This window comes from Sparus aurata, chromosome 20 (assembly GCF_900880675.1).
Source record: "Sparus aurata chromosome 20, fSpaAur1.1, whole genome shotgun sequence".
Classification (NCBI taxonomy): Eukaryota; Metazoa; Chordata; class Actinopteri; order Spariformes; family Sparidae; genus Sparus; species Sparus aurata.
The window spans coordinates 16,642,465-16,666,178 of NC_044206.1; the positions used below are offsets into that span (position 1 = coordinate 16,642,465).

The 23,714-nt window shown below is 42.2% G+C and overlaps 2 protein-coding genes across 2 annotated transcripts; one reads left to right on the top strand and one right to left on the bottom strand.

Moving 5' to 3' along the window:
* Positions 1-1,089: 1,089 nt before the first annotated feature.
* LOC115571779 (protein phosphatase 1 regulatory subunit 1B-like) lies at positions 1,090-15,891 on the top strand. Its single transcript, XM_030401371.1, has 5 exons — positions 1,090-1,569; positions 9,931-10,014; positions 10,657-10,732; positions 12,751-12,876; positions 12,977-15,891. Exons 1-5 carry the CDS (start codon positions 1,468-1,470, stop codon positions 13,108-13,110), a joined length of 522 nt encoding a protein of 173 aa, XP_030257231.1. The 5' UTR covers positions 1,090-1,467; the 3' UTR covers positions 13,111-15,891.
* A 1,305-nt stretch (positions 15,892-17,196) lies between these two features.
* On the bottom strand, positions 17,197-19,939 carry pnmt (phenylethanolamine N-methyltransferase). The gene is made up of 3 exons (XM_030400807.1): positions 19,743-19,939; positions 19,060-19,270; positions 17,197-18,076 (listed from the first exon to the last, which is right to left on the bottom strand). The coding sequence occupies exons 1-3, from the start codon at positions 19,909-19,911 to the stop codon at positions 17,638-17,640; spliced, it is 819 nt and encodes a 272-aa protein (XP_030256667.1). The 5' UTR covers positions 19,912-19,939; the 3' UTR covers positions 17,197-17,637.
* Between the last annotated feature and the right edge of the window lie 3,775 nt (positions 19,940-23,714).

The window sequence follows — 23,714 nt, forward strand, 5'->3', positions numbered from 1 at the left end:
GGCTATTTTTTCTACCTAAACAATCATTTTTGACTATTTTATGTGATAAGTTAGCGTTGATAAGGAAATACAGAACTATGATGAGTTTTTGCCCCTGTTACTCTCAAGCAGGGGTATTCTGAGGTCACGGAGTTGCATTTTTTTTTCTTTAGATTTTACTTTGGGCTGGACTGGGAGAGGCATTTCTGGTCATTTTACATCTACAGGAATAAAAACAGGTTAATTCAAAATGTGAAATAATGATGATATTTCATGCAATTTCTCGAACATCATAAAGTTGTAATAATCCTTCTCTTCTATAGGTTTAACTGAATAAAGTGATAATGCAGGTGCTGTTGTGATTACGGTTTGACTCAACATTGCCTCCAATTGTTCTGTGTCTGTATTCAGTTTTTTTTAAAAGGCTTACGACAAAAACTTTGTCGAGTGATGTCATTCAGTGTCGAAGTTGCATTGTGGGTAATGTAGGCCCAAGATTTTTAAAAGGAAGAAGAATGCATTGAATAAAAAAAAGGATGATATCTTTAGTTCTGTATTAAAGTTGATCAAGCTGTTTGTTTTGAGTCCAGTAGCGTTACAGGAAGTCAGAATGTGGCGCCTACATTACCCACAATGCAACATCGCCACTGAGTGACATCACTGGAGGTGATTTATCAGATTACATGCAGCTTCATCTGCCAAAAAAAGGCTTGATACTACTTTATCTCCACATTGGCCACGCAGTAGTCCTCCCCAAGACCTGTATACCCATTTGAGTGAGTAAAAATGTTGTAGGTGCCCTTTAAGTATTATTTTCAGCCATCATTTAATCTTTTAATACAACAATTGTCCTGATTGATATTTCACATAATTCAAAGGAAGAGGTTTTGAACCTGTGTGACACTGAAGGCATCTCGACAGTTTTTTTTTAGACACGTCGTATTTTCAGCCCCTCTCGAGGGAAATGTGGCACTCTGTCTGAGCCACTTTTGAACCGCAGAGTTTCCGACGGCAAGTGAAAGCATCTTAAAGCTTCGGCGCGCTCTCCCCACCTTCGCTCCTCTCTCTCTCTCTCTCTCTCTCTCTCTCTCTCTCTCTCTCTCTCTCTCTCTCTCTCTCTAATCACCGTCACCACAGCTCAGGTCCGTGTAGTCACTGTGGGAGAGAGAGACATAAGCGGACAGTTTGTGTGTGAGTGTGTCTCTGTGTGTGTGTGTGTGTGTGTGTGAGAGAGAGAGAGAGAGAGAGAGAGAGAGGGTGGGAGGGAGGGAGGCAGAAAGAGGCGTGAGAGAGGAGGGATCGCGCACAGATGTCAAACGCAACTCGGGAGGACTGGTGGGACAGAGGGATGCTGCTGGTCACTAGCAGCTGAATCATCTTGAATTGCATCGCAGAGTCATACAGTTTGAGTCAGGTAGTCCGATCGGAGCCGGCCCCCCCACCTGGACTTAACACCTCTCTGGCCGCGGAGGAGACGGGCTGGATGCCATGGACCCCGACACGGAGGCAGAGAAGGAGGCGAGGAGGAAGATCCAGTTCTCCGTGCCTTCCACCGTGCCCACCCAGCTGGACCCGCGACAGGTGGAGATGGTGAGGGAGTGAAAGTGTGTAGCCTATATGGATGATGATGATGATGATGATGTGGATGATGGTGGTGGTGCTGGGTGCATGTGTGGAGGAATGAGGTCAAACTTGGGTCATGTACCAAAACATGTGTGGAGTCCAAAATCGAACATCTGATCTCATGAACATCACTTTTTCAGACTGTGACATCCAAGTGCTTTTTGTCAGGTTTGATATAAATGATCTCAGGACTGGGAAGGAGCATGAATCACAAAATCTGAAACGTGCCTTCCTCTTAACTTTTGATGTACCTGCCCTCCATTGTGGCCTTGTCGCCGAGGGTTGACAGACGGTTACATAACCAGTCTAGCACGATTTTGCAGAAGTCTGCTGTTTTTTTGTTTTTTTTTTGACACCGGGTATTTCTCTGAGGGCGGTCGCAGCAGCCCTGGGATTAAGCTGAGCTGTGCAGCTTCAGTATTTTGGAGCCCTTAAAAAGTGATGAGGCATCTCTCCGCCCTTCAGAAAGTGTGAAGTGCAGGAGGAGGAGGAGGAGGAGGAGGAGGAAGTAAGGGATAAAGCACTGTTAGTAATATTAAAACATGTGATTATGTGCCTGAGTAGTAATAGCCTTACCACATCTGTGGATCAAAATATAGAAGGTCACACCGTTAGTCATATGTTAGAAGAAGGTGGGCGAGCGAATTATGTAAAAACAAATTAAGCTTTGCACTCTGCTGTGTGTAGCTTGTGCTGAACCCTTCCCAAAGCGAACGCAGGTGAAACATGCTGACCTGGTGGTGTAGATATTATGTTGGTGAAATAGTGCAGTGTGAACAGGAATATTGTTTGCCTGTGCAGTATGGATGCATCGAGGTCACACTGAGATAACTTTTAGATGCACTCCTCCCAGCCAAAACGCTGCTTAGGTTGATCGATACCTTCTGCTTTATGGAAAAAAAAAAACAAGACATTATGTCTTAATGGAAGGCTGCTGTCAAAGCAGGTGCAATATTCAGAATCCTCTTCCCAGCACAAGATTTTATGGGATTTCATGGGGTGATCAGCTCGGACAGCTTGTTTCAGCCTGGAATGCACGAATAAATCAATAATGTCCAGCTCAAATATTTCTCACACATCTGTTGTTTACAGCCCGGCTTGCAGTCTCAAAGGCTTTGCACTACTTTCTTTACCCCTTCTAACCCATCATTTGCTTTTTGAAGCAACCCCCCCCCCCCCCCCCCCATGTGTCTAATTTCAAGTCAGATCCCAGCTCATTACTTCTGAAACACTTCTCCGCACGATTTGGGTCAGATCAGCTCTCACTGATCTGTTAAGTTAGATATTCTCTCTAAAACAAATTTGGGAAAGGTTCACATTACTGCTGCAGCTCACTACTTCCATAATAACAAAAATAAAACCCTTTCCAACATAAATCGCAAACAGTAAATACTCACAACTGAGGCTGTCCTCAGACACTCCATAAAAACACTCAGGACCCAGTGAGATTACTGCAAATCTTCCCTCATGGAAATGATGGAATCAAAGCAGCAGGATTCCCTGGTTGAGCACGCAGTAGCTTACAAGGTTCTTAAGTCATAATATGCCTTATGATACGTCTTCCTATAGCCACCAAAAGTGACCCTGGTGTTGCATTGGCCATGGGATGCTTATAGGATCACCTGTTGCATCTGGAGGGCTTGAGAAATTTCCTAAGTGCTGAACATACCAGCAATCCAGTTGAGGGGATTAACAGCCATTCAGCTGCAAAATAAGTTTTTTTTTTTATAATCCTGAATTTTGGCAGCCTGCATGAGAACCCCTCTACCCCTATTTTTTTTCTCACACTTTCTTATTTTCCAGCTCACCATCCCTGTGCAGGCTACCACCCTGGAGATTAATAAAACTGCTTGTCATGTGGAATGAGACTCGACTGCACTCCAAATATAAGAACATGTTTCTGATGAGGGAGGAAGGCCTATATTAAAGTAGGTAACTCATTAGAAATGTTCCAACCACTAGGTCTTCATCAGTCCCCCACACAATAGCGTGAGTGTGACCTCACCTGTATAGTAGAAACAACCAATGGGAAGCATTCACATGACCCAGATGATAACATAACAGCTGAAACAAGTAGAAAATAGGGATATTTGAGGGTATTTAAGGCTTTGAAACGGAAGCTAAACGACTGGAAAAGATTGATTGTCGGTGTCTTGCAAAATGACATATCACTGTTCCTTGAGACAACATGGCCATTGTGTCATTGCGAAACACATACCAGACTTTTGTTGTACAGCTGTAGTTTGGTTAGGCTTAGAAATTAAAACTACCTGGTTGGGTTTAGGCAGGAAAACTACTTGGTTAGGTTCAGGCAAGTTCCTGTGCCCCGCCCCCGACCAAAGGTTTAATGTGCTCAGTACCCTTTTTGCACAGTAAGGAATCACTGGCATTGTGAAGATCACTGAAGTGTCATTTTCCCTGTACTTGCTGCAACCCTCCTCAATAACTGACCCTAGTACCAGTGGCGGTTCTAGACCAGTTTTAATAGGGGGGCCAGGTTGGGGCCGGCTTTTTTGTTGGGGCACAAACAACCCGGAAAAAAGGATAAATCCCTCATTGAGACAACGCAGTGTATACAATTTCAGCAATTTTGATTGGGTAGTTAAGTGCTGAGACACTTTATTTCTGCTTTTCCCTTCAGAACAAAATCATTGCAAGAAATCTGTCATTGTATTATTAATGCAGACTCCCTGTCAGGGGGGCCACAGGGGGGTCCAGACTCAGAGTTACGGGGGCACTGGCCCCTGTTGGCCCCCCCTAGAACCGCCCCTGCCTAGTACATTGCAGTTCCTTCTGAGAATTGGTTCTCATGCAAAGGACTTTGACAGTAGGTGATTTTTCCAAACCAGACTGGAGATTTTGCTTTCGCAAGCGCACTTGTCACCCGCCACCTGTCCTGTAATCTGAGGATTTGGCTAATGAATTATTTATCCAAGCACGGCTGCTCAAGACACTGTGCAAAGTTGCTGTTCATCGAGGCCACTGTCACTTTAGTAGCCTCCTCATTAAGCCCTGTGAGGTTTGGTCAAGGTTATCGAGAAAGGCTGACCCTGCTCTCCCTTTTTCCGCACTCACGGCGACAGAAACCTGTGTGTGTCCTCATCCGATCATCCCTTGTGTGAGGGTCGGCCAAGCTCGTTGTTTACAGCGTTTCCAAAACACATACATAACATTAGCATTTAAATGGCGAGCGGAGCCACGGAAAAAGAGACAGGTATAGTGAGATAAGACGAAAGTGTGGGAGGGAGCGAACGGGTGCCGAGTGGACAAGGACAAGAGGGGGGAAATAAAGAGGAAGATAACCGACAGAGGGCATGTAAGAAAAGGCAGGAGAAAAAAAAAAATATCATCAGCCGAGGAGATGACTGATTAAAAACCAAAGAGATTAGCTGTGGAAGACTGAGGCCCGAATCGAGGGCAAGGACAGCTAATGCGAAGAAACACATTTTCACTACAGGGCAGCCAAGAGCTCTGAACTCCACATGGTCAGCACAGGGAGAGAACATCCCTCTGCTCTGGTCGGTACATTTGTTCTTGTGTATATGTATGTACAAATAATCTTCACTCTTCTATCATTCAGATTAGTTCCACACAGTATTCTTTACTGTATGTTCTTTAAGCTCTCTGTCCCAAATACCCAGGCAGGAAATTAGAAAAGGGGCTTTTGGGTGTTCTGTACCCTCGGCACAGAAACTCAAAGAAATAATCTTATGATAAGATATTTAAATAATTAGAGGCAGCTTCCATGGGATGTCCCATGTTTCCAATTTCACTTTCCTTCTTTGACTTTGATCCACTCCTTAAAAATGTGCTTTGCTCTTCGGTTTTTGGTGTTTTCTGTCTGTATGTGTTTTTATGTTCCCGACCGTCTCGTCCATTGAAACAGAGATTCCTGAAAGCTGGTTTTGGCAAGAGAGCAAGCCACATTTTGACAGTAACCTAAACTTAAAAAAAAAACCCCACCCAAAATCCCCCTCAAAGGAGCTTAAAGCCTCCTTCCAAAACCACTCCTCCAAAACCCATGACAAACACACTGCCACGGGCGAGCAGGAAGAAATATTCGACTGGTTTGCTGCATTCACCAAGCTCTCTCAGCTTGTGCAGTCTAATAAACTCATGAGTAAACAACTCTGTAAGATGCCACAATTGTATAAAAAGTAGCAAAATCGAACAAAGCACAGTCTTTTTATTGCTCTAGCTTGGCGGGTGCTTCGTGCTACTGAGTTAGCAGCAGTCATCGCTAACAATATCAAACTACCTCATGTGTCAGACAAGCAGACACAATAGGCTGTCTAAACATTTCATTAATCAAAGTTAAACTATTGGACTTATTTGAGGTCTGCGGCAGCCAGTAGACACCGGATGTTTTCTTCTCAGAGCATCTGATTTATTGATTTCTGTCAGAATATTGGGAGATTTTTACGCAAACAAATCTCGGTGGCATTTTCCTGATGAAGTAAAGGTTGACAGAAAATACAGTCTTTGAAATACAGTGACCGGTCGAGAATGTTAAAGAGGAAGACACAGTTACTCCAGTAGCAAGTTTCCACCGTCCCATCCCATCTCTGCGACGCTACAGCGAGATTGTACTTGCAGTCAAGCTGCCTGGTTGACGATTGAAATCAGACGTGATGCCCTTCAATCAACTCTAATCTATTTTTAGAAAACGTTCCCTTGAAAACAAAAGGTCAAACGGCAATACTGGGTTTCATTTATCTTTCCTTGAGCATCAAATCAAGCTCAGACACAGGATTACTGACAGGACATATCGAAAGCGCTGCATAAACACAGTAAGGGATTTGATGCAGCCACTGCATATTCATAATTGTTAAGTGGATGGCTGATTTCTGCTTGAAGGGCTCTTTGGGACAGTGTGTGCCCACCCAGTGCCATCATCATACAGATCAGGATTAATGCATTGAACGTTAGGTAACCATCAAGGTCCCTCCTACCTAACCAAAATGAGGTGGGGGATTAGAGATTTACTACTGGAGCACTAAACTGAAGTAGTAACAGTTTCTGTGGAAGTGCAGTTCTGGTTGCCATATGACGTGACCACCCAGTCGTGGAAAACATGTGATTTGCGCTACGAGGTATTACATAGACACATAAAATCACGTTTTTGTGGTTTCAACGAAGTCTATATTGGAGGCTCACCTCCTGTAAGTAGTTCAAACAAAGGATATGTTAGATATTTATTGACTCAGAGCACTCAATCAAAAAAAAAAACACATTTATAATGGTCACCTTACTTCATTTACGCTGCATTAAATTAAAAGTCACAACAACACGGTGGTGTCAAATCTGCACAGATAATGCACCCATAACGATAACATTAATTCATAAATAATGCAGTTTTTTCAGTGAGCTTCAGCTGTGTTTAAATGTTTTTTAAAACACACCATGGTGACAGTTGGGTGGTGAGAGTTTGAACACTTCTGTACAGATTTGGTCCGTAGAGTAGAGGCCAATTGTAAACTCCCTCAAATTCTGTAAAGCAGTCTCCATTATATATATATATATATATTTCTTTTCCAAAATGTGTCTCAAAGGCAGGTCTCATTAAATACTTGTGTGCTGTCTTGTATTATTGAAACAGTATTGGCTAGGATCAGAAAAATATGTCTTGCAAATCGGGATGACTGGTTCAATAAACGTTGGAACATTTACAAAAAACAATGTAACGCTTTGCTGAGAGAGCCATTGGCAACCCTTACTCCAACCGCGAGCAAGAAATGATACAGCAGACATTGAAACCCAACACCAATAGAAGCCAAATTCTACAATCCAGTAAGTTACATGCTGCTCACATACACTTACATGATACAGTTATGTGGTCCTATTTGGCCAATCCAAAAAGAAGAATCTAGTGTGGTAAAATTACACATTTTCTACAAACAACCAGGCAAATGAATCAACTAACAGTGAGCTAAATGTTGGGAAATGTAAAACAAAGCAGTTACAAGTCAAATCAGTCCTGCAGTGCAGCTCCACTGAGCTGCCACAGGTGTTTACAGGCATTTTCAGATGTGCACAACAAGGATGCGAGGAATTGTCCCTGTAGTCGCTCGACCTTCCGGCACCAGTGTTAACAAAACATTCAGAAAAGGTCACGCTGTCTGAAAAAGCCTCTCAGACAGGTGCGTCACCTGTTGTGTGACTGCCGTTACTCCCGCTCGAAGTGTGTGTGTGTGTGTGTGTCTGTCAGTGTGCGTGAAAGCCTCTCCAGTCTGTTGCAATCATATTTTCATGTTGACACATTTCTGACCTCTAATCGGACGCCTCGTAATTCATATTGAAATTTGTTCCCCCACAACGCCGCCATGTCTGATTGTAGAGTCTGAATGATGAATATGTATGAACCCGGCACACAGAGTGAAGGAGGGGCAGTGTGAGAGTTACTCCAGAGCTGAAGCTGCCCACACGTTTCAGGCCTACGCTCTCCGCTGCGATTGGCTTGGCAGCTGCTCGTATTTTTGCCATAACACCATTACAAAAGAGAGAAAGAGCGATGAATCTGTTGTTTATTTCATAACACTTTCTGCTATTGTGATGCAGGATAAAGTGTTTTGTTATTGTTTATTATTTCACTATGAATATTCGAAGGTTGGTGAAGCTTGGACCATGGAAATAGGTGAAAAATAATACTTCCAGGAAAAACATTTTGGAAACAAAATGTGTCAAAAGTAAAAGTAATCAGTGTGCAGAAAAATATGCCACTACAGGGTGTGAGGAGTACTTTATGTTTGACATTAACATAATTAACCAGGACATTTTATCCTGGCAGCTGGGCTTCTTAGTAAGTTGAGGTGGAGCTGATGTATAGACTTTTTCAGTTTATTTGAATTTTGCTTTGTATTGACGATCTCATTTTAAACAGTTAGAAGTAACTGTAGATGTGAGATAAATGTAGTGCAGTATAAAGTACAATATTTCTATCTGAAATATCTCAGCAGGGCTGATCTCAATTGTATTCTCATCTCAGATTGGGACTGGCACCTATCTTGTCATTATCTAAATCTGTAAATACATTTTGTGCAATATTTAACGTTAGATATTCTGTTCTTCTTCTTTTTCCCATTAGAGTTACTGGCAAATGCTTAAGTTTCATAAAAGTTTAATCATGAAAAGAGAGAGAGAGAGAGAGAGAGCGGTCAGGTCACTGGGTTCTTTCCTGACAATGCTGGCATGTGGTTTGATAATTTTTAGTGTCTTCATATTTTTGGCATATAATCAATCTCAGCCCAACAAGTACGTGGGCGCTTGCGCTGTTAAGTGTTGAAATTAGAACAAATAGTTTAGCGGTGTTTGTGTGTGTGTGTGTGTGGGTGTGACGCTGTCCATGATGGTAATGAAAGGAAGCAGACACACTTCTCCCTACTGAATTTGTGTGCATTGTGAACGCTCTGATTAATCAATGCAAATAAATGCTTCTCCGATTGTGACGAAGGTTTTGTTTACGTTCAGCAGCTTGCCATTGTCCGATACGCCTCGAGCAGAACATCTGTGTTCTGGGACCTCCTCCTCAAGAGTGAGGCGCTGTCTTGTGTAGAGGTGTGAAATGGAAATACTCATATAAAGCACCATTAACTCAAAATGTGCTTTAATGCAATGAAAGGGAAAACAATTTAGACTGAATAACTAAATAATTTGATTGTATGTTCCATGTTATTGTAAAGTGGTGTTATGTAACAGCCTTCGTGTATTAGACTGAAACAGATTCCGGATTTAAAAGTTGCATTTCAGTATGTTGCATATCAGTTGCATAACTGTTGGTTGCTATGACTCACTGTGCTTCGCACAGAATACACAAACATGAGGCGTCAACAGTGATACAGATGGAGAATATCTGTTTCCGAGCCCAGAGTTCACAACCTGAGTGTCTAACAAGAGCACCAGAATCGCATATCGGTCGAAACAATAGCTGCAGTTATTGTCGGAGATTGGTTTATAAAATGTTTATGACCTCTGCAACCAATCTGTGAAGGCAAGAGGGTTATTGGCAGTGTGTGCAAGAGGATTTAAATCAAACCCGAACGTAAGTAGTTAAAGCCTAGATGATTTTGGCCAAGTGTTCGAAACATGCAGTAAAATAGCAAGCAAATCTTAAATCATCCAGCTGCCATTATGACAACATGTAGTCCTCGTCCAGGACTTGCCAGGACAGCAGTCCTTTCAGTGTTGACAATATGCATTTTCTCATAGCATTGTTTTCCAAGAAAAAAAAATAAAAAATCATCTGCAGAAGCAATTTTCCAAGAATCAGCATCACATATTGTTCCTTGTTGGTTTGACACAAGACATTTCTGTCGTTCTGTCTTTGCCAAGATTCGACGTCGGAGGCCGACACCAGCCACGCTCTTCAGATTGACAGACCCTCCATCACCAGAGGAAGAACCTGGCCCTCAAAAGGTAGATCAGCTCATTTGCAATGTTCTGGACTTCCATTCAAAAAAATCTGACTGGACTCACTCAACATTTGCATCAAATATCAACGATTTTAGAGGAGGTGTAGATACAGACACACATAGTGAGGGGGGTGAATTTCTTGTATTCTTGACTAATTTTGCGATCAAACTCTACTGTATGTTTAGTGGAGCGGTCTGTGGGTTGTAGAAAGCATTTCTGTGAAATGTTGCAGATTTGCATAGGAGGTAACAGTGTACTCCGCGGGTGCAGGTGGGTGGGTGCACAACAGAAACTCAGTTCTTTGACTGACTTAGTAGGCAAATGCAACAGGCAAATGTGGGCAAACACACAAACAAGGCATACAGCTTTTAGTTGGAAATGTACTCAAACAGTTCATACGGGGCACGACTGGCAGACAGGAGAGGGACAGGCAACAGGTCAAATAACAGGAACAAGGAACAAGGAACAAGGAAGCGGGTACAGGTTCAGGTGACAGTATAATAACTGACGAAGGAAAAGCACTGATAAGGTGGTTGTATACACCATGCATGATTTAGAACTCCACTGATGTAACACAAACATAATGTGTCCTGTATATGACACTGTTATCTATAAACCAGGATTTGGATGTTTTTATTTCTGCAGTGGGTTCTCGGAGAAAATGGAGCCTTGAAAGCCAAACTGGTTCAAGCGTCAACCTATCAGCCGCCCTCACTTAAAGGTACAAGCGCTGTTATCAACGTGTTTTACGTGTATGTTGTGTTTAAGGAGACAACACAACACAAGACAGCGGGCTTGTGGTCTATATTTGTTTGGAATACGTGCCTATCCAAAAACCATAGTGAGAAATGTGTGTCTCACTGCATGTGTGTGTGTGTGTGTGTGTGTGTGTGTGTGTGTGTGTGTGTGTGTGTATTATGTGAGATTAGGAGCAGAGACAGCTGTGGGTCTGTTCTGGATCATCCTGGATTATAGGATGGGCACACAGCTGCAACATGGTCTCACACATACACACAGACTCAGATACACACAAATATCAACACACAGAAACATTAATATTTGATATGAATATGTTTATAATACATTTTATTCATCTTCTTTTTTTGGGGGGGGGGGGGAGAATTGTGAGTTTGACCCTTCAATCTGTTCTACATCTGCTCCAAATGTCGACAGTGTTTTTCTGTAAACGTATTGGTGATACGTTACAAACCTGTGCTCATACATTTATTACATAAACACCATCTATACAAGATGAAAAAAATGTCTGACTATTAAGAATTCCAGTTTCCCTCCTTGCAGCAGTGATGTACAAGTGTAGTCCTTAAAGGGGAGTTCTGTTTTTTTTGTGAACCTAGTCCCTATTTATGTTTCGGTGTGTAAATGATTCACGCTTACCAAAAGTTTGGAAATTGGTCCAGTAGATCAGCTCAGCTGGCAGCTACAACACGGCTGCTACGTAATCCTCGTAAGCCAAAATGATGTCCACTGAAAGTGCTTGTTTTTGCCACTGACGAGCTGACATACAGATTGTAAGCGTCTGGCAACATTATGGAAACTATTCCTGGTGAGATAGACCTTTTGATAAAGAAAAATATCATTTTTGTAACCAGAAACACATTTCTTGTTCAAGGAGAAGTCTTGTTCTGGAACTTCGCAGCGTGAGTTGCGGTTGCCTCATCTAGATTGTCAAAATCAGTTAGTCAGCCGTGACATTGGCGGTTCCTCGAGGTAAATCCCAAACTCCTCTCTCCAACTCCCCAATTCTAGTTTCCACCATCATCTTCCTGCAACACATCCCCAATCTCGGGAGATTCCAAAATGTTTTCAACAAGCTAGTAAACACTGTGAAAGAGGAGCGAGAGGTCAGGCATCTGAACCAGCAGTGAGGAACAGCTGAATGTTGAGCCAGAACATGTTCATTGCCACCAAACCAGAGCTGGAGATTGCTGATTAACCAGGACGCTATTGGTGAGATTTAGTTTCTGTCGAATTAGAATGAACTGTTTTCTATGATGATCTGCAAGGTAACATTGCTGTTTTTGTCAATGGAGTCTGGTGGCTTGAGGAGAGTGACACAACAGTCATTTCTGTTACATTAACAAAAAAGTTCCTACACAGAATCAAAGAGGTCTATCTCTGGAGGGATCCTTTTCACAGTTCAGCACTTACCACACAGACATTTAATTGTGTACTTTGCGGGCGCAGTTGCGTCCAAGGGTTACGTTGCAGCCATTGCAGGCTCTAGAAAACAAGATTCACAAATGTCAGGGGCTTGGGGCGGCATCATTGAGACCAAGGACCAACTAAAACTACTTATCACTTCCATTTTTAAAAACAAGAGCTAGTGTAGCAAGTTCTGATTTATCCACAGAGAATAAACAAGATTTTCAGTATGGCTGCCAAATTTAAGTAACTGTTGTCAGGAACAGTCATGATTGGATGCCAATGTAGTCCTGCAAAGCTAGGAGCAACATTGGAAAGAGTTGAGGTAACCCGCTGTAGTTGTTCCTAGCAATACTAGGAAAATTGGAGACGTACACAGTGAATGAATGATGTGACTGTCAGACCCACGGAAAAAGCAAACCGGTTCTTAAAAGGTTTGCAAGTTTGAACCAACTCTAAACGAAGGCTAGCACCAGCCAAGAACCAGCACTTTGTTTGTTTTGGTTGCACCGAGGTATGAGACATGCATTAAAATAGAGCCCATGTTTTAAAATGACTGGAATTATGTATTTTCAGCCGTCCAGAGGATGGCCCAGGCACACCTGGCCTCCCTAGACATGTCTTCTGTGGACAAAGAGGAGCCCTCTTCTGAGGAGGAAGAGGAGGAACGCGTGGAGAGCCGGCAGACAGAATCAGCTATGGGTAGGTCAGACAGGTCTTTTAGATTATGTCATTTTTTCCATTTTATCCTGGTATTTGTACCGCACATCGATTAAACCCTTCGAAATCCCTTTCTCGTCAGATCCAAGAGAAGAAAGTGAACCACTCAGGGATCAGTGTGCTCTATCGGACAGTTTGACAGGAAGGTCCAGTATCAGCCGGCACCAGGGAGGCGGGGAGGAGGCCAAAGAAAGAGAGGAAGGAAAGGGGGAATGACAAACGAAGAGGACTCAGATGGACACGGAGCGTTTGTGAGGAAAAGACTTGCGTAGCACACATACGGACCATACGTGTGCGTGCATGGGTATGAGTGTGTGTTATTTTGGTCTGTGAGTGTGTGCATGCATGCGGCAAAAGACTTGAATGTGGAAAAAAGTGAGAGAGGAAACCAGATGGGTTTGGGGAAGGTCGGAATATTAATGAGAGGGTGTGAGGAAAAGTTTAACCTGAGACTTACGAAGGAGATCACGTCTCGGGTCGGTTGAGGAAACCAGGGCTTTTAATTCTCATCAGCCAAGGACACTGCACAAGAACTGTGAGAAGTGCTATGAACTGAGGCATTGTCTCAAACAACTAAATCTGATTTTTTTTTTGTTTTCAACAGGATTCAACAGAATTCTGAGACTTGCTCCTTGGGTAGTTTTTCCTGAAAACTATATCCACATGTGAAGAATTTTAAAATCACCTATACTCAGATGATGTACAGGGCATGTTGCTTTGAGAAACTGGTGCTGAAACACACCTCTCAAGAGCGCAGACGATGCACACAGCTCATCTATATACCTTATAATGCATATTTTACAAACATGTAACATTCAATTTTATCTGTAGTGTGATGGTCAAAGTGAATTAAAATATTCGACGGACCTGATGAGGTTGAAAATCTCTACTTTCATCATGTAGTGTGACGTAGATCGGTAACAAACTACACCTCTGTTTACATCCCATCAACTTTACGGTATTGTACCTCCAACAGTGATGAGTGCTAAAACCTGGAACTCATTTAGCATTTTTCGTCTTCCAGTTCCATCATCTCAAAGTCACTGAGGTTTTCGGTTAAATTAATGAGAATAGTATGGTGGTTAAGATAATTACATGTTTTGAGCAACATAAAATGCAGCATTAGATGTCCCACATATGTATTAAAAAGCACTGACTTGTCTTGTCTTGCTAACATGTGGCTAAATGAGACTGCAGAAGGTTCTAGTCCGTCTTTACAAGTTAACTTTAGTTTACAACTTGTAGATTGATCAATTGAGAGAAATCACTGCAAGTAATTGTGTAGAAACGTGCTTAGCAGTGGTGACATTTCAGTCATGCAACCACAATGTAGTCTGTCTTTACCCTGACATTAGCTTTTTACTTCTACTGATTTAATTTACGCTTTGAAAATCACAAATGTGATGTTCATATATGAAGTACCTTAAAAAAACGTGTATCATAAATTTGTGTTTGCCACAGACTTTATTTTCTGCAGCAGTCCAAAATCCAATGAAGTATTCCTACAGGCTTTTTTAAAGAGAGAACCAGGGTGATGCTAACTTCCGGGTTAACCTACCAAAATGCATCATCCCTACAGCACTCTACTTTACCTGTGAAAGTTAGCTTTGTACATTGTTAACAGTATTTACAGTTTGTTTCTGTATAAAGTATTTCTAAATAATTTTGAGAATCACCTCAGTGTCTTAGATAACCATTAGCGGCATTAGCTGGACGCTCAGTGTAGAACCAATGTTAGCCTGATTTTTAGAGCTAAAGTCAGGTTTCATAGCTCTTTACCAAGGACGTTACACAAAAACCTGGATGCAGCTCTGGAGGTGGAGCCCCGTTAATTCCTAAGAAAGCTGCTCAGTGGCGCATGAAGTCAGAATGGTTCGACTTCCGGGCGATAAAATTATCTGTATCTTTCTTTTGCGGCCTAAAGCATGCTCACAAAAAACGACTGAGCAGGCTAACTTGAATAGAGATAATATGATTTAGTCTTGCAGCTCTTTCACACTTTCTAAATGTTATTGGACCAAACGTCCCAAATACTGGTGGTTGAAGGAGTCATTTAATAAGATTAACTTCATAGCTCATCAGCTTGACGGTGATTTCCATTTTCATTTAAGTTGCCAGCTAGGCTAGTTGACTGGCTAATCTGCGCCTAGATGTAGGGATAGTGCACCATCTGGGTCAGTGGCCATCATCTCGTATGCAGGCTAACTTGCAATGACACATAAAGTTTTATTTTTTGTAACCAGCGACATGACATTGGACAATTTCATGTCGTTTTAACAAAACTGGATGAATCCATGTCTGCTGCCCTCCTTCGGTATTTTGCATTTTCTGGCATGTATAAACAATACAACAACAGTAAGAATTGTAAAATATACAACTGTTAACTAACTTTAGGATGAAAAAACACATATCTCTAATACTGTAGGCGAATGCAACATTACTGAGTTCGAATTCACAGGAAGTAAATAGTCGTGCAATTTGTAAAATGGATGTACATCACACTACATTGTACAAGTAAATAATTTTATAGTTTAATAGGGGTCGTTTTATTATATGATATACTACATTACACGATATACAACCATATGGTGATTTACGGTACACTGTTATAGGGCTTTTACGTTCAGTTGGCTTTCCTCACACTTGTAGACATTTGCCTGCAAGGTCAAGGAAATCAAACGAGGATGGATTACAGATTATTACAGATGATTACAGATGATTTGGGCGCAGCCACGGCGGACCCGATTAAATCATATCAGACTAATCCAACTAATCATAATAATGCCGGACAGTTTCTCTGCTATGATATTATGGGTTTTTTTGTAACACAGCTATTAGCAGATACGGTCTGTTTGGGTTGACAAGATGATAGGTGCGAAACTGAGATAATACCTATTTTTACAAGAACAATATACCCGAGGAGCATGAAGGTTCATTCTAGGCCTTGTATATAAATGATGTTTTGTGTCTGTTGCTAATAAAACAATTATTACGGGCTGTTGGTGTTAATGCTTGTGTGACAAAGTGTAGGATGATGTGTTTGAATACGGCAAATGAAAGAAGACCTAAACACATTTTGAAACTCCAGTGATTTATGTTTATGCTTTTTGGATGTCCCCGGAGGCAGTTTTTTAAACATTTAGTATCCTTCAAGATTAGAAAGCAGTCGCCCCCCCTCATGGCCCAGTTGTTGACAAACGCGCGCCAAAGTGCCCTCCTGGGAGCCAAAATGTGCGCTAAAGTGCCCTCCTGGGAGCCAAAATGTGCTCTAAAGTGCCCTCTTGGGAGCCAAAAAAGCGTGCCAAAGTGCCCTCTTGGTTGGCAAAACACACTAAACTGCCCCCATGGCTGGTTAAAACATGATAAACTGCCCTCTTGGGAGCCAAAACATGTGCTAAAGTGCCCTCTTGGGAGCCAAAACACGCGCTAAAGTGCCCTTGGGAGCCAAAACGCACGCTAAAGTGCCCTTCTTTTCGCCCCTGCCCTTCAAAAAGTCTGTGCACGCCACTGTTGCTAACGTGATCATGTAAAACAACATGAAAATGGATAATACTGGAAATATTAACATGAACTGTACAGAAATAGACTGTACACCCACATTCAGCCAAAAAAGGACAGGTGCTGAGTTGAATACAAACATAACATAAAACTGAAAAAACGGCACACACACTGCTCCACACACAGCTCCAATAGTCAAAACTTAACTTAATTTATACTGGAGTGTTACCTGTACCTCTCTTGATATTATTGGCCAATTTATCTAACCTAACTTAAAAAATAATGACAATGAACTGAATTTATATTAGAAAAAATTATATTCAGTTAAATAAATGCAATAAAAAAAGAAACAACTTCACAAAAGCTTATTTTGGGTTAGTTCCTTCTCAGGCAAGAAATATTCCCAACCTATTACTTTAAAACTGAACGCCAGACTAAAACACTTAAAACCTTAAATGAACACAAACAAATCATTAACCTCATCATGTATTAAGTGCAGTGAAGTCATGTGTCTTAAACTTCCAAGTTCAGATTTAATCTCAAGTCATTTACTTTCAGTCAGGTTGCAGGTCATTAAAACAATGACTTGAGTTGCCTCCTCGCCTTCATCTTATTATTACAATATCAACAATATGTTTACATCAACATAATGTTGTCAGTCTGAAATAAAAAAAAAATGGATATAATCATTCTTTTAGAGTTGATTCTTTATTCACATTATCACAACCTACATCAGCTTTTTAATTGAACAACAGTTAATTGAACAGAAGTATATGGTATATATCAAAATATACTGTCTATAAACAGATTGAAAAGCAAGGTGTTGGGTTATCATACGATATGCTGCAGACAGAAATTGAAGCATAACATTCTTGGTGCTGTAGTTGCTGTGTTTGAACTGCAGGAGGCAATGTGTGATTACATTTCTAACACTGAGAGCGTCTCTGGAAACTGAGGGGGGCCTCACAAATGTACTCGCCCCCAGGAAAGACAATCACAAAGATGGAAGAAAACAAAAATATTCCATCGACAGGTTTATGTCTTAGCATTTTAGCGACCTAATGTGTGTGTGTATTAATATAATCAGCATCACCAATTATATAAGTAATGATGAAATGAAATAATAAAAGCTCTACCAAGAATTGTTAGTGTGCTAAACCATGTATTCACCTCAGCTTCATCTGTAATATCTTTATCTAGATGGATAGTTCTTCACTTTCAACATTAATCCCCTTTTACTCCCACTTAATCCTTTCTTGCCTTTGCAAAAAACACCCCAGTGACATCATCCACCCCCACCCTCATGTCCTGAGGCAGCGTGTAAACCTCCAGCCTGATCAGTGTGTAGCCGCTCTCCTTCAAACTATCACAAACCTGCGCTTCATTCAGCGGGACCACAGGGATCTTTACCCCAGGTCCCCCAAAATAGTAGCTCTCCCCCAGGGCTCCGATGAGCAGGAGGTGGCCACTGGGGCGCAGGAGCCTCCCGATGTGGCCCAGGGCCCTGGTGAAGGCGGCCAAGTCTGGGCTGACGCTCTCCAGACAGAAGCAGGACACAAGGCAGTCGGCCCCTGCTGAAGGAAGGGCGTCACGGGCCAGAGGCTGAGGGCGGTGCACGTCGATGGGGAGGATGTCCGTGACGACCTGGCGTAGCTTGGCTGCTTTCTTTGTCCAGTCTGAGGTCCTGGTAGAGACGATGTCCATCAATCACCAAATGGTTAACACAGAATTAAACTGCAATAGTTCTGCAGCATTTTCAACACATCTCATACAGTGTGATGACATAGAAGCAATCAGACAGTGATGAAGGTGTTAATAGGCAGTACTAGGGGCAAAGCTAGAATGGCAATGACAACGACAGGATCAACTGCCACGAATTGTTTTACATACACCGAGGATCAATCCCTGACTCTTCATCAACGGCTATCAGCAGTTCAGCTTTCGTGTAATCAGTGAAGTTTCTCAACATGTACCTGATGACTTGGAATGAAATTAGGTATTGGCACTCATGGTTTCTAAGTAATGTATGCTACAGACTTTGTTGTGTGTTCGAGTCAAATATCAGCCGTGTTGGACTGATTGCCATAAATCTGCTGCCGGAATTTTCCATCAGCCTCAACAGTACTCTTGTGTTTCGTGCATTGACAGTATAAAACAGTGAACGGAGCTTCCATGAAACCAACGCGGAAGTTCCTTGAACCTGCATTTAGCATTTAGCTTCACAAAACAAAGCTGATAGTATGACTCCGTCCACACACATTAGTTTAGGTCTTATATCTTTGTACGCCTTCTTATCAGACTGACTTTACAAATCGAGGCACTTTTCTAATTGTCACAGCAGGCGCAGTGCGAGGATGAGTCATTGCTCGGTGAGAATGTAACAATAACTTATGACACTTTAAAGAAGATGACTGATTAATTCTTGGGATTGTGAAACCAATTATGAGGAGGAAATGTTACTGCGAGGAAAGACAAAAGGAAGAAAGGAGCTGCAGAATGCTTTTAATCTATGTGAAGTAAAAAGGTATAAATGCTCTTTAATGTCTATTTAAGTCATTTCCTGATAATTCTAGTCCAACCGTAATTACAGAGACGCAGAGAACTGAGGGACTTGCATTTCAAGATATCTCTCGTCTTCAGACAGAGTTTAAAGCAACCCGGTCGTACCGTCTCCCCTCCAGCTTGCAGACGTGCTGCAGGTAGGGCGTCCAGTCCAGGTTGCAGCCGCCCTCGTCCTGGAGCCAGTGCCTCAGCTCCTGCCTGTTGACCTCCAGGAAGTCTGTGAGCAGCACCTTGTCGAAAATCTCACAGCCGCTCAGCACCTGGTACAGGGTGGGGCCCGACCCAATGTCCACCAGCAGCTCACCGCTCACATCTCCTGGAAACAAGAGAGAAAATAGATGTGAGTCTCTGAGGAGGAGCGAATGTAGAGGTCAAATGGCTTGATTTAAATGTGGCTCCTGATCCAATATCTTGACAATATTATGAACATTTGATCTTAAGTTGCTGCATTTATGTCCACTATTGCACCTGACATTTGAATGCTTGGAAAATTATAGAAAAACAAATTGCAAAGGGAAATAGAGGTCAGAATAATTATGTTTTACCTCTAGAGAATATGTTGTTGCAATAGAGAAAGGGATCCAGGGAGTTTAATAGGAAGAAATCAAAGCTTTTATCTCTTAATGTGGGCAACATTCAGCATCGGGGAACATTTGCCTCTTATAGAAGTCATACTATTTGTTTGACATTAAACCAATGAACAATTTGAAATACATGAATAACATTAAAGATTAACATACTAGATTTTATATCTGTGTGGAGTGTTTTCTAATTAAATCTAATCTTACCTTCATTGAAGGCTCTATGCAGACACGCCAGCTTCCACGGCACAATGCTGTCCTTTCTTTCAAAATCAGCCCGTGGTGGAGTGTAGTTATACTGCAGGTACGCTGCCGGATCAAATCTCTGGTAGCAGGCTGCCATGGCCGCTACTCCATTCTCTTTCTTTTCTTCCATCCTCTTGTTTTCTCTGTGACTCTACCAAACACCTCTGTTTAGTGGTTCACCTTCAGGTGCACTGCTATCCCGTCCGCCACCTTATATACCTGTATATGTGGGTGCGTCCGTGTCATTATGTGTGTGTCCGTGCTTTGGGCTACTCTTGAGTTTCATGGGCAGAGATAGCGATCCTGTTTTTTTTCGGGCCCTTGTTGCTGCCTGATAGCATTTGTTCTGTTCACGCTCCCCGCCCCGAGGCACTGATACCATCAGATCAGGGGGCTTCCACCAACACTGCACTCACTAATGGACTCCTCGCATGGCTTTCAGGTCTTCCACCAACCTCTCAGAGGCCCTCCATATCTCCAAAATCATCCTACAGTGCCTTTAACACACAAACAAAAGGCCAGGTTTGTCTCAGGCAACCCCGTTCAGAGGTCTAACTCCACCAGCCATTCTTCCATCTTTCCGAGTGGTTGAAAGATGAAAAATGGTAAGTGTATAAGTTTACTAAGCAGACTAAGAATGTCTCAATCAACATACTTCACTTTGCTGTGGATGATCAGTGTTATCTTTTGGCACCGATCTTATTTATCATTTTATTTGCACCATTAAAGTGGCTTTCTACCACTCACTACAGCGGCCAGCTGACAAAACAGTGAGCTCCATCCCCTGATTGAATTAATTTCCCAGTCTATTCCCAGAGCATCCCAAAGCAGCAGCTGAACCAAAGTGGACCGCAGCCATGTAGTAATCAAACGTATTCTCCCCAGGAGTCTCTTAACACCTCGCTCATCCCTGGCAGCTGAACCAGAATCCCAAACAAGTACACACACACACACACACACACACACACACACACACACACGCACACACACACAATGACCCTCTTCAGACATCCAAAACATCACAGTGTCCAAGGGAGACAAGTTATTTGGGATATGGAATTCTGCCAGCTGATGAAGTTAAAATTAGGGTATTTGGAGATTACAATGAGAGTCAGACTGAGTAAATGAGGTCGAGAGTTTTTCATTTCCAGGAGAGTGTTAATGCAAAGCATACTTAATTCTCTTTGGCATAAACTGAGTCTGCAAACATTCAGTGTTTCTGGTTTTTGGATACAAATGTTATTCTAAAAGCCATGAAAATTTCCCATATGCAAATGAAAAGGAAAATTGTTTTTGTACGGGAACTATCAGTCAAGACGGCAAATTAATTTTGAACAAGAATTTAGTTTTATTGCAAACACAAACAATAAAAATCAACTAAGCTGCAAAGAAAACTACAAATGTGCTTGGGATATAATGGTGAGTAGCATCTTTACCACAAACAAAAGTTTCAGCCCAGGAAACGCGACATCTTTGCTATCTTCACCACGGTCTTCCTCTCTCTGGTCTCTACCACACTATTCTTCGGTCTCATGCTCACACTGCCCACGTCTTTCTGGAAATGAACTGAGCCTCGCTGCACCTTCGGCACCGTGGCCGAGGGGTCGGAGATGGACTGATGGGCACGTCTGGTTGTTTTCGGATGTGGGCAATTCTTGCTGATGGCTCCTGAGAGGAATCGCTGGAGGAGCCTCCTGGCCTCCCAGTGCTGGGCTGAGCGCTCGGGATCCATCACTGTCAGCCTGGAAGAGGGTCATCAGTGTTTTTATTATTATATATCATGCTTTGGGATTTAATAGTAAAGCTGCATGTGTACTAACTCTAACTACTCTATGTTCTGTTGGGTAGTTTCAAGCAACAAAATGTAACTTCTTTGAGATGGTTAATTGTTGAGTCTCATCCCATTAGTCACAGTTTGGTGCTATCACTACATTAACACCGTTGCTTGATTTACAGATATCAAATAGTCTGTTGACGTGGAGGACACCGGCTGTCACTGACCCGTGCTGGTGCTCCGGAACAGGGGTGAGGCTGTGCCACTGAGCCGTGTAGCTCTGTCCTCTCTGCCAGTCCTCCTCCAGGACGCTGCACTCCAGCTCAGCTCGACGCAATCCATCGACACTGCACATCCTTGCTGCTGCTGCCTCCACCAACCAACACACCAACCAACCAAAGAGCAGTCCTGTTCGGGGTTAGATCAGTGTGGATAAGAAATGTAAAAAAAATCTGAGATCAAATGTAAAAAAGAAGGATTCACACACTGTATGTTGCTTCTAAATTGACAAAACAGCATTTGAAGCATCTTGACGGTATATTATTTTAGTGCATTTCTGTATTCAAAATAACTGAGAACAGGAAATTATACTTTAGATGTAAGAGGGTGAATGTTGCACCATTAACATACCAATGCCTTGCTCTTTATGACAGTTAATAAAAAGGTAATGTGACTTACTTTTTTGGCTGATCCTTTCTTCTTGCAAACCTTCTTTCCACTCACACTTAACTTTTCTGTATACTGTCCGTCTGTTTGTCCTCGTCAGAACTTTTCCACAGTTAAAAATTTGATCTTCAGTGGAGACAGTGTGCAAGCGCCTCTGATCTTTTCTTTCTTCAGTGCATCACTGGTCAGCTGGACTGTGGGGGCTGAGTATAAGGGGGTTAAACAGTTGTGTATCTATAGCTATTTCAGAGTGGCTCTGCCGCCACCTGGACATGCCGATATTAGAAGCAATGCACATGCTGTCACTTTGACCACGGAGATAATGAGTTGAGACACAATAAATGAAGCAAACGCCAACACAACCCAACTGCTGTATTACTGTATAAAGTCTCCGAGCGTTATTTTTTCAAGTTTTGAAACATTTATGACGGCAAGACCAAGAGTCAAACACAAAGTACAAGGGAGGATGATGGGAATTGAATTCGCTGTGAGGATATTTAATTGGTATTTACCCGATGGTGGTGCTGGATGCTAAACATAGGTCATCATAAATGTTATTACAATTTATCCTCTGGGGGGTATGAATGTCTGTACTGTATTTCATGTTGCATCCAACATTTTGCTCAAAGCCACAAATGTGAGCCTCATAGTGACGCTGGAGCAGAAGTCAGCAGATAGCAGAGTCACTTATGAATGTAGGATTCATCCTCAGGGAACCATGCATGTCGGCACAAACATTTCAGGCCATTCCATCCTGAAGATGTTAATGTCTATTACGCATTTTATTTTAAAGGTTATGTTTACATCAGGTGTGGTATTATGTATCTTTTGTGAATATTGTGCAAATTTTGTTCAAGACCAAAAGTGAGGTACATTTCTCTGGTACAAAACTAATATGTGCTTCAGTTTTACCTTTAAACAGTTTGTGTTTCGTTAAGAATTATCAGTACTGCAACTAACTCAAAGGGTTCAAACTGGATAGACCTGCCCTAATTTAAAAGGTAGCGCAGATAAACACACACACACACACACACGCACAAACACACACAGTTAGTGGATTAAGTAAGGTAAGGGTCAGTTCCTTCCCCTGAGTCAGATGGACAGATAAAAGAGCGAAGAGGAGGAGGAACACAGAAGAACAGATAAAGGGCAAAGGCGGACGACAGAGAAAACAACAGGACAGATATAATAGAATAATACACATTTAGCCAGAGCCACAGTGAGCCAATTTAGTTAGCTGTGGTCCTGGAGGCAGTGGGAGTCTGACGGTGTCAGTCAACTCTGCTCTGGGTTACTTTTTCATTTAGTCACAGCAGGATAGTGCAGGTACACAAAACTTTCATCACGACCTCACCTGTCTGATTTTTCCATCGCATGGCACAAAGGAAAAGGGGAATTAAGGCGATTGGATTCTGATCTCTGTTGTCCTACAATTAGTTTCAGATTAATACATAAAATACTTGTGAATGAAAATGAGTGATCAGCAATAAAGA

Excerpts from the sequence above, each read along its gene's own strand:
- LOC115571779 (XM_030401371.1), top strand. The coding sequence starts at position 1,468 with ATGGACCCCGACACGGAGGCAGAGAAGGAGGCGAGGAGGAAGATCCAG. Across the intron at positions 1,570-9,930 it reads ACCCGCGACAGGTGGAGATG|ATTCGACGTCGGAGGCCGAC; the intron begins GTGAGGGAGTGA and ends GTCTTTGCCAAG. Across the intron at positions 10,015-10,656 it reads AAGAACCTGGCCCTCAAAAG|TGGGTTCTCGGAGAAAATGG; the intron begins GTAGATCAGCTC and ends TTATTTCTGCAG.
- pnmt (XM_030400807.1), bottom strand. The coding sequence starts at position 19,911 with ATGGAAGAAAAGAAAGAGAATGGAGTAGCGGCCATGGCAGCCTGCTAC. Across the intron at positions 19,271-19,742 it reads GCATAGAGCCTTCAATGAAG|GAGATGTGAGCGGTGAGCTG; the intron begins GTAAGATTAGAT and ends TCTTGTTTCCAG. Across the intron at positions 18,077-19,059 it reads TGCAAGCTGGAGGGGAGACG|GACCTCAGACTGGACAAAGA; the intron begins GTACGACCGGGT and ends CGTCTCTACCAG.